This window comes from Rhinolophus hipposideros (genome assembly GCF_964194185.1).
Source record: "Rhinolophus hipposideros genome assembly, chromosome: 20".
Taxonomy (NCBI): Eukaryota; Metazoa; Chordata; class Mammalia; order Chiroptera; family Rhinolophidae; genus Rhinolophus; species Rhinolophus hipposideros.
The window spans coordinates 14,309,622-14,319,243 of NC_138066.1; the positions used below are offsets into that span (position 1 = coordinate 14,309,622).

Here is a 9,622-nt window from a genome sequence, read left to right on the forward strand (position 1 = left end):
GGCAACCCCTACGTACTCATCACCCAACTTAAGCAATGATCAAGTCACGACCAATCTTGTTTCAGCTATACCAACTCCAATCACTTTTTCGCTTTTCCCCACATTATTTTGAAGCAAATTTTAGATTAGACATCATACACTTTTATCCATAAATATTTCTGTATGTATCTCTAAAAGATGACTATTTCAAAACACATGCATCATACCTTTATTGCACCTACAAAATTAACAGAAATTTATTCATATTATTAAAGTTCCTGATTGAGTTCCTGGAGTTCAAATTTCTGGACTGTCCGGATGCTCCAAACTCCCAGAAACATGGATTCCCAGATGGAATCCTGGAGAAGGTCCCAGTGGGTTTTACGAGAAAGGTTGCAAGATAATTTTCAAGAACAAAGTAGAATGTCATGGTGGTGGAGATGACAGCAACATCCCCGAGCCCCTGCTGCCTATCCAGCTTCATGCCAAGTCAAACTTCTAGGGTAGGCTCGGAGTTGCTAAAAAAACTGGCACACACACTCAGTGACCTGGTCAGGATGGAAACCCAAGCCTGTCAGACTCCAAAGTCTCAGCTATAGATCACCACCACACGCCCTCAGCCACTCCCCAAAACAGGGCGAAGGGAGCCAGTTCCCCAGAAGGCTTTCCTTTTTACTCCTTCATTTCTGGATGGAAGGAAGAAGCCAGATATCCTGAGAATGAGCTGTTCATTCAGTGTGGGTGGGAAGAAGAGAAGGAATCCCTTTCACTGAAAAGAGACAGACTAAAAACTGCCTGGAGTCTGAATCTCAGAATGTGCTAAAATCTCCAGCAGCAACATCCCAGGTGGGGGCAATCCTTCCGCAGCACCTGCTTCTCTCCCGGCTCATTAGCATTTCCTTGCCATTCCCCGGAGGGGCTCACCGCAGCCGACCTTCCTAGCTAATGACAGCTGCTTAGCAACAGGGAGCAGGTTGATAAAGCCCTGAGGTCGTTCCCAGCTCCACAGACTCCACCCCTGTCTCCCATTACAGCTCATCCTCAGTTGAAGCAACCCTCAGGTTGGCCGATCTTCTCAGGGAGGGCAGGGAATCTGGTGACTGAGGGGCAGGGATGGCCGCAGTAAGGCCTGGGCCCTGGCCCCAATACCTGGGGGAGGCGGGGGCGGGGCAGGGGAAGAAGAGATCATTAGGAGTCTGAGAACCTGTTATGCCAGGCCAGGAAACTCTCCGTGAAACTCCAAAACCCACTCCACCACCGAAGGTTAAAATCCAACCTCAGCACCCAATCAGAATAGAGCAAACAGAAATACAGGCACAACTCGTTTTATTGTGCTTTGCTTTCTTGCGCTTCACAGATGTGTTTTTTTACAAACTGAAGGCAAGACTTTCCACCAGCAAAAAGATTACGACTTGCTTTATAGCGAGTGGTCTAGAACTGAACCCACACTATCTCTGAGGTCTGCTTGTATTGTGGAGGCAGACATTCCCACACCTCCCGGGGTGGGGGTGGGGGGCGGCAGGTCCAGAGCTCCTGGACTCCTGGGCAGAGGCCTAAATTGAGTACGCCTCTTAAAGCACATATTATTATTACAAATGCAGAGTTCACAGGTGAAACTTGGGACAATTTGCTGTTTAATCCTGACCTTGAGTTGCCCACAGCAAAAGTTAAAAGCACCTTACCCTCTCGAGGGAGGGGGTAACAGGAGATTATCAGTCTACATGGGTTGATGGGGGTGGAGGAGGGTTGTTCAAGAAGCCACAGGGAAAACAAGAAGCATTAATTTGATTCGGGAGGAAGTCTTAACATTAAAGTTTCAAAGATCATGTTATGAAACAATGCAAACCTGGCATGACTTGACAAACCATACAAGTTTGGGCCTACTCTCCAAGCCCCAGCCTCCACCAGTGGGAGGGGGCAGTCACACAGATCCTGACCCTCTGGCCTGGACGTTCAGAAGGAGCTGCCTCAGACAGCACTGCAGCCATGCTCTGTCGTTGGAGAACAACACACGAAGAACCCCTCCCTGCCAGCCAGGATTTGCCAGCAAAGCTTCCTCATAAGGTTTCTACCTGCAGGGGCCTGACCGGTTTTTGGACAGGCAGGTTTATGAATAACCACAGCAAACACACAACAAATACACATTTCTCACCAGTCCTGGGAGTCTCACTCCTCCCCTTGGGTAAGGAGAACAGGGGTCTGGCACAACTTTCCTGGGTTTTGACCAAGTGTGAGGATTCCCTTTTCCGTGGGTCTCAGGTGCCCAGATACCTTAGCGATGCACTGTTGGCAGCCCCTCCTGCTAACGTTCCCCTCCGTGACTATGCACTGAGCCCAAGGCAGAGGCTGCAAACTGGCAGAGGCTTGTTTGGCCCACACAGTTTTAAAAAACGGGAATTAGTTATCAGCATTTAAAAATTGGGAAATTTCATATAAAAGCCCAGACTTATGGCTTCTCTTAAAATAAAACAAAGGCCATGGCAAACAAGGGCTGTCATGCCTGCAGGATCTGAGTGGTGGCTGCCCGCTTCACACAGGGCAAGCGCTGTCCAGCTCAGCCCAGCCCCCACCACTGCCCGTTGTCTCAGACCCGGAAAACTTCCTGGAGGACCTTTCTCATCTGACCCTGTAGGTAACTGAGTTTGCATTCCTGAACCCAAGGCACCTCCTGAGATCCAGCAGAACAGGGTTCCTCTGGCTCCAGGGCTGACTTTAGAACCCTGGAGACTTGGGTCTGTTTCATAAACTCTTTTTCTATTTCAGCAACTGAAACTGGCTGAAAGCAGAAGAATCATTTCTTTTGAAGGTGACACCCTGCCTGCTAGAAAGAGCTCTGGGCTTCCAGGCAGGAGAAAAAAGCTAAAGCCCCACTGCTTCCTGGGGGCCCAAGGATTGATTAGAGAGCTGATGGCTTTTTCTCACCCTACTGGGCTTAATGTGGGATACCCACTGCTTTTCTCCCTACCTCTCCTCCCCCATCCCCCCATGGCCACCCACGTGTGGCGCCCATGCACAAGCTGCTTGCACTTATTTATTCTGTTTTGTGTTTGCTCTGGACGAAGCCTAGCACCAAACCGTGAAAAACTGGGCTGCCAGAAGAGCCCTTCTAGTGACAATAACAGACAGCGGCTGACGTCAGGGGAACAAACCCAGCACAGGTAGAAAGAAGTAGAGTTCTAATACTCTTCCAAGCCACTTATTGCAAAGCCAGCATGCTTTTTCCCTAGCATAGGTTCTGCCCAAGAAAAGGTGAGGTCAAATTGCTCCTTATAAACATGGGAATCATTACATCATCTAAAGAACTGGGGAAACTTACCCAAAAGGGAGGTAGATGGTAGGAACTCAAATCCTGCAAAACTAGCTTCAGCCTCAACATCAAAGAGAAGACAGGCATTTTCTGAGCTATGTTTAAGAACATTCACGTGCATCACCTCAATCCCCACAAACATTCCTTGAGGTGGGAACCATCACCCTGTTTTTACAGGAGCAAACTGAGGGTGACAGATGTTAAGAAACTTGTCCAAATAAGCAGAGCACCAGGATTTGTCTGAATCCTAAGTCTGTCACTCAGGCTCTGCTCACAGGCCGCCTCCTCCAGTCGCCCTCCCACATCTCTGTTTTATTTTTCTTCACAGCTATTATCATACCTGCTATTGCATGATATATTCATGTGTGCATTTGTTTTCTGTCTGTCTCCCCAAAGAATGTAAGCCCTGGGGCAGAGATTCTGCCCACCTTGTTATCGCTGTTTGCCTACCTGGGGAACAGTGTCTGGAGCCTGGTGGACCATCAGTGTTTGTTGCTGGGCTGACGGGAAGGGCAGCTCTATCTGCCTCACCACACTACTGTCGAAAGTATTCCTTCCCTTATCTGCTCCTTTCATTCCTTCCCCTCAGAAATGCACAATCTCCCTTCCACAAACCCCAAACACCAATCTCAGAGGCTAAGTAAAACTACATAAAGATGGCAATGGCTTCGTGTCCCTTGGAAAGGGGTTGAAAAGAAGCTCACATTTCTGGAAATCCAAAATATTCTGTTGTGTGTAGAGGCAGGCTTGCTCCTACAATGGTAGAAGTGTTCACACTGAGGAGGAAGTGATGGCTTATTATGGACTTTCTCCTTTCCTTCTTTTTCCTTTTTTTGTTTTAGGTATGGGGATATCTTTATTTTTCTTTCTTTTTTTCCTGTAAGCGCAGTTCTTTTTTTTTCTCCTCACTTCCCCCACCGCCCCCGCCCTTTTTTTTGTACTTTCAGGTGTAGACTTTCTCCTTTCTGAGGCAGGAAGTCTTTGGCTATCTCTCCTATCCTACACTCATGTCATTTTGCATCCAATCAAGTGCCTGGAGGTTTGGGATAATGAAGCAACACCAGTGGGATTAATTAGAAAGTAGGTGTGGCACCGAAAGCATCCCAAAAGCACAAACCCTTCCTCAAAGATAAAGTAAGGCTAAGCCAGACCAGTGGCTCCCACACTTGAGTTATCTAGGACAATGGTTCTTAAAGTAGGGTCCCTGGACCAGCAGCATTGGCATCAGCTGTGAATTTGTTAGAACTACAAATCCTCAGGCCCACCCCAGACTCTAATGTATGATAAAATTTGAACAGTACTGTCTTAGGGGACTAAACATACATAGATTCTTGAGCCCTGGAGATCCTAATTCGGTAGGCCTGGGATGGGGCCCCAGGAGATTTCAAAAGCTTCTGAGTTGATTCGGACCTGCAGCCAGATTTAAGAACTACTGACCTGAGGACTCATCTTTCCCTGGCCCCAGGATAGTTTGAGTTTTAAACCCATCTCCCACTATCCCCCAGTCACTCACCACACAGCGCAATGATGTGGCTGCTATCTTCATGCACAAACTTCCTGGTGACAGCCTCCTCCATGATTTGCTTCACCTGTGGACAAATGGGCAGCATAGTCGTTCATTTATTTTTCTGATCAAAGGCCTGTGGGCAAGTAAATAGCTTGACTCTGCCCTCCTGTCTGGGTTTCAGATACTTGCACAGTATATGATAGGGATGGGAGGGGTGGGGAAGCAAAGTTTCTTCAGCACCGACAGCTCCAAGCATCTTGGAAGAGCAGCCAGGCCAGGAGGAAGTGCCCTGCTGTGGAGAACTGGGATAGGAGGCTGTTTGCACATCTGTACTGAGCTGGAGAAGAGCTTCTGGGCAGACACACTGTCCTTTAGGGACAAACTGTCTCAGTATAGGCTGCAGAAAAACAACCTGCCCCTCCTTTTCTCCCCCTTCTCTGAGATTAGGGGTAGGTCCATCCAGGCCTCAGGGACACTCTCCACATGCTCACAAGCCCAGGCTTCTTTCTTGTTTAGGTAAAAACCTGAAGTTTGGGCCGGCCAGGTGACTCAGGCGGTTAGAGCTCCGTGCTCCTAACTCCGAAGGCAGCTGTTTCGATTCCCATATGGGCCAGTGGGCTGTCAACCACAAGGTTGCTAGTTCAATTCCTTGAGTCCCGCAAGGGATGGTGGGCAACGCCCCCTGCAACTAAGATTGAACATGGCACCTTGAGCTGAGCTGCCGCTGAGCTCCGGGATGGCTCAGTTGGTTGGAGCGCATCCTCTCAACCACAAGGTTGCCAGTTCAACTCCTCCAGTCCCGCAAGGGATGGTGGACTGCGCCCCCTGCAACTAGCAACAGCAACTGGACCTGGAGCTGAGCTGCGCCCTCCACAACTAAGACTGAAAGGACAACAACTTGAAGCTGAACGGCACCCTCCACAACTAAGATTGAAAGGACAACAACTTGAGTTGGAAAAAAAGTCCTGGAAGTACACACTGTTCCCCAATAAAGTCCTGTTCCCCTTCCCCAATAAAATCTTTAAAAAAAAAACCAAAAAACCTGAAGTTTGGGTTCCTACCTGAATGTAAGTTTCTAAATACCCTGTGAGGTAAGCAGTCACATCTTTAAGAAAACAGTTAAACACAGACACACACACACACACACACACACACACACCTTTTTTATTGACATACACTAAACATATAGAAAAGGGTATATATCGTAATTATGCAGCTTGATAAATTTTCAAACTAAACAAACCTGTGAAACCAGCATCCAGATCAAGAAATAGAACATGTGACCTGTAACCCAAAGCACCCCACATTCTGCCAAGTTTCCTTCTAGTCACTAGTGGTTACTCAAGGGTACCCACTCTCCTGACTTCTAACATGAGAGTAGTTTTGCAGGTTTTTGTGCTTTTACTAGATGGACTCACTCAGTGTGTAGTGTTTTGTGACTGCGTTTCTCTTGCTCCCCAGTGTGAGATTTGTTCACATTGTGTGTAGTTGTGGATTATTCATTCTATAATTCTATAATTCTATAATTCTATAATGTGTGAACACGCCACAACTTACTGGCATTTTGGTAGTTTCCCATTTGGGGCTGTTATGAATAGTACAGCTATGAAGTTCTGGACATGTCTTTGGGTGAACATAGGTGTTCATTTCTTTGGATTTATATTTTTAGGCAAAGAATTTCTGATGCATATTTTCCATTTTACTAGATTTTGCCAAATTGTTTCCAGACTGGTTGTACCAATTTACATACCCATCAGCAGTATATGAGGTTCTAGTTGCTCCCAACACTTAAACAAAGCACTTTTGACGTCCTGAGGGAACCTGCCAGGAGACAGATATTAATCCTGGAAGTTAGAGGAACAGATTAGCTCAAACCCAGTGTAAAATCTTCCAGCTTAAAGTAAGCTCTGGGCAGAGCTGGCCTTTGCCATTCTTTGGACAAGGCATGCAGTGTCCTGGTGCTGCCCTTGCTCCCAAATCCCTCACCTAGGATTACAGAGTTTGGAGGATGTAGAGTTTCTAAAGTCTGGGGCGTAGGGAGAAAGGAGATGAAGGCTCCTCCCTGCTGGAAAGTGCTCATGGTTAGTGGTTAGGTAGAGTTCAGATCGATCCTGCACTCTAAACTCTTAAAGCTTCCTAGATTACTTCCCAAAGAGTGTTTGCATTAAACAGAGCACAACGTCACAACTCAAAGACCTATAGGCATCTGAAGCAGGGCAGAATTTTAGCTTCGGAGGACTTACAGATGCCCCTAGAATTATACCAGAGGTCTTTGTGAAAGGCCAGCCTTGCCTACAATTAATTATCTGCACTATCTCTACTTGTACAAGAAGAAAAGATAAAATCTCTTAAAATCAAGCACTCAAGGGGGAAGAGAACTAAGAGTTCAGCACAGGTGGCATATTCTGGACAGTTCTTGGATTTGTTTAGGAATCATTCTTGGAGTACAGACAGCCTTCTAAGTACCGAGAAAAGAATCACTGTTCTCAAAAATCTTCCTATCATCCCTGACCAACCCCAAACTTGGATCACATCAACAAACCTAACCCCTCTGTCCATAGTTAGGGTATGGCTACTTTTTCGTTCTTGTTTATACTGTTCATTTAAGTCTCTATCACCAGATTGTTTGTTTCCTGAGGATAATCACTGAGACTTGAGACTTCTCTTTTCTTTGGGGAGATTGCAATTGGGGCTTGCATTGTAATTTGATATACTCTTGGCCTAAAAAACTCTTTCTTGGCCACTTCACAGCAAAGGCACAATGGAGCTTCCCATACACTGCTAGAAAAGTGATGGCTTCAACCACTTCTTTGCCAACGAGAAGGAAAAGAGCAAGTGTTAGGGCACAATAGCTGGGCCATAATTAATGCATGAAAACCATCTAGAGCCTTCCAAGATTTCATGAGAACTCAGTCTTCTCCAATCCTGAAACTCTAGGAGGGGGTAAAGGAACCAACATGGTAAACTTTTATATATGAGGCAGATATCATTATCCCTATTTTATTTTATTTTTAAACTTTTATTTATTTGTGTTTTTCCAGGACCCATCAGCTCCAAGTCAAGTAGTTGTTTCAGTCTAGTTGTGGAGGGCGCAGCTCACAGTGGCCCATGTGGGGATCGAACAGGCAACCTTGTTGTTAAGAGCACCACGCTCTAACCAACTGAGCCAACTTGCTGCCCCATTATCCCTATTTTAGAGATGAAATAATTGAGACTCTGAGAGGTTAAGTAACTTATTCGAGATCACATAGAGCCAGGGACAGACTATTCTCAAATTTATGCATTCCCACCAGACCTTGCAGTCTCCAAAATCAGTAGATTTAGTTAATAAATAGCCATTGAGTGCCTACTGTGTGCGAAGCACTAGACACAAAAGTAGTGGACAAAACAGATGGTTTTCCTGCCCTCATGAAGTATACACATCTGGCAGACACAAAGGTAGGGGAGAGTTATTCAGGGCCCCAGAGGCCTAATCTATTCTAATCTAGTCTGCGGGTTTGAGCTCTCCAGCTCTCTTATGGGGGTGAGTCATTCATATGCCCCCGCCCCTCTACCCATGAAATCAAAATGGGTTTAGGGCAGGGTCAAGACAAAGGACGTTAGTAGAGAAGGACTCCTCTCTTCCTGATATGGGGAGGCTCCTCAAAAGCGGGGGAAATCTGAGTCTTAAAAACCATTACCAACCTCGCCCACCGCGTCGCCGGGTAAGGAGGTGGGCGTGGAGTGAGAAGCAGTGAGGTGTGCGGCGAACCCTCCTGCAGCCGCCACTCATTTCCCAGAAGGATAACAGAGTGGGGTGTAGGACAAACCGGAGCTAAGCCCCGAAATCACCCATCCAGCCTCTCGAGGAGACCCGCGCGGGGCCCCGCCCCCTCCCCACGCAGGGCCGGCAATGAATGGGCAGCTCTGGCTCTCTAGAAATCGCCGCCACCCCTCCCCCGACCTCGGTCTCCCAGCGCAGCGGCCGTCACAGGGCGGGGAGCTTCGGGATCCCGGAGCAAACAAGACCCGGAGCACTGGCCTAGACCCCCCGGGCAGAGGGGTGTTGCCCCCAGATCCGGGAGAGGAGCAGGAGCCGCAGCCAGTCCAGAACTCCGCCCCCGCCCGGCCCAGGCCGGGGCCAGCCAGCGCCAGCGCGAGGGCGCGCACGGACCTTTCCGCCCCCGGGGCCGCGCGGGCAGAGCCCCGAGCCCCCCGGGGGTCCTTGCCCCGACTTTACCTCCTTTTTCACGTTCCACAGCAGCTTCTCTTTAACTGCGTCCTCCGCGCTGCCCATGGTGCGGCGGGTGGCCAGTAGGCTGTGCCGAGCGGCCCCCCAAGCCCCACGCTGCCCTCGCCGCCTCCGCGCCTCGGCTCAGCGCCACACGCGCAAGGCGGAGCCCCCGCCTGCCGCGGTCCCGGCCCGCCGCCGCCGCCGCAGCCACTGCCCGGTGCTCGGCTCCGCAGCCATCTTCCGAACCCCGCACAGACGTCAGGCGCCTGGCCCGGCCCCTTCCCACAGCCGGGAGCGGGGGGTGCACTCAGCGAAGGGGGGGTCGGGGCGGGGGCAGGCTGCGCGCGCCTGGGGGCGGCCAGCCCGGGAGCGCGCCACGCGGGCCGCTGTCATGGCAACGCGCCGGCTCCAGAGCCGAGGGCGCGAACCCGCATTGTGAGCGTCTGCAGCGAGGCCCCCACGGCGACCCGCGGGGAGGCGGGGCGCGCCCTGGGCCCCGCGCCTGAGGGGAAAGTCGTTCGCGCGGGAGCTGGCTTCTAGCCAGCTAGACGCCCCCTGATTTCTATCCGCTCGTTTTCCCGACGGGTCTGGCCAAGGGGACGCCAGGAGTAGCCCC

General features: G+C 49.6%; 1 protein-coding gene across 3 annotated transcripts in view; it reads right to left on the reverse strand.

Annotated features, from left to right (window-relative positions):
- Positions 1 to 9,279, reverse strand: part of SGSM2 (small G protein signaling modulator 2) — a 33,433-nt gene extending 24,154 nt beyond the window's left edge. For all 3 annotated transcript variants that reach the window (XM_081029460.1, XM_081029459.1, XM_081029458.1), the window contains exons 1-2: positions 9,013 to 9,279; positions 4,800 to 4,875 (exon numbers count right to left, since the gene is read on the reverse strand). In XM_081029460.1, coding sequence (XP_080885586.1) covers positions 4,800 to 4,875; positions 9,013 to 9,069 — 133 coding nt within the window. In that variant the 5' untranslated portion in view covers positions 9,070 to 9,279. The remainder of the gene's footprint in view (positions 1 to 4,799; positions 4,876 to 9,012) is intronic.
- Between the last annotated feature and the right edge of the window lie 343 nt (positions 9,280 to 9,622).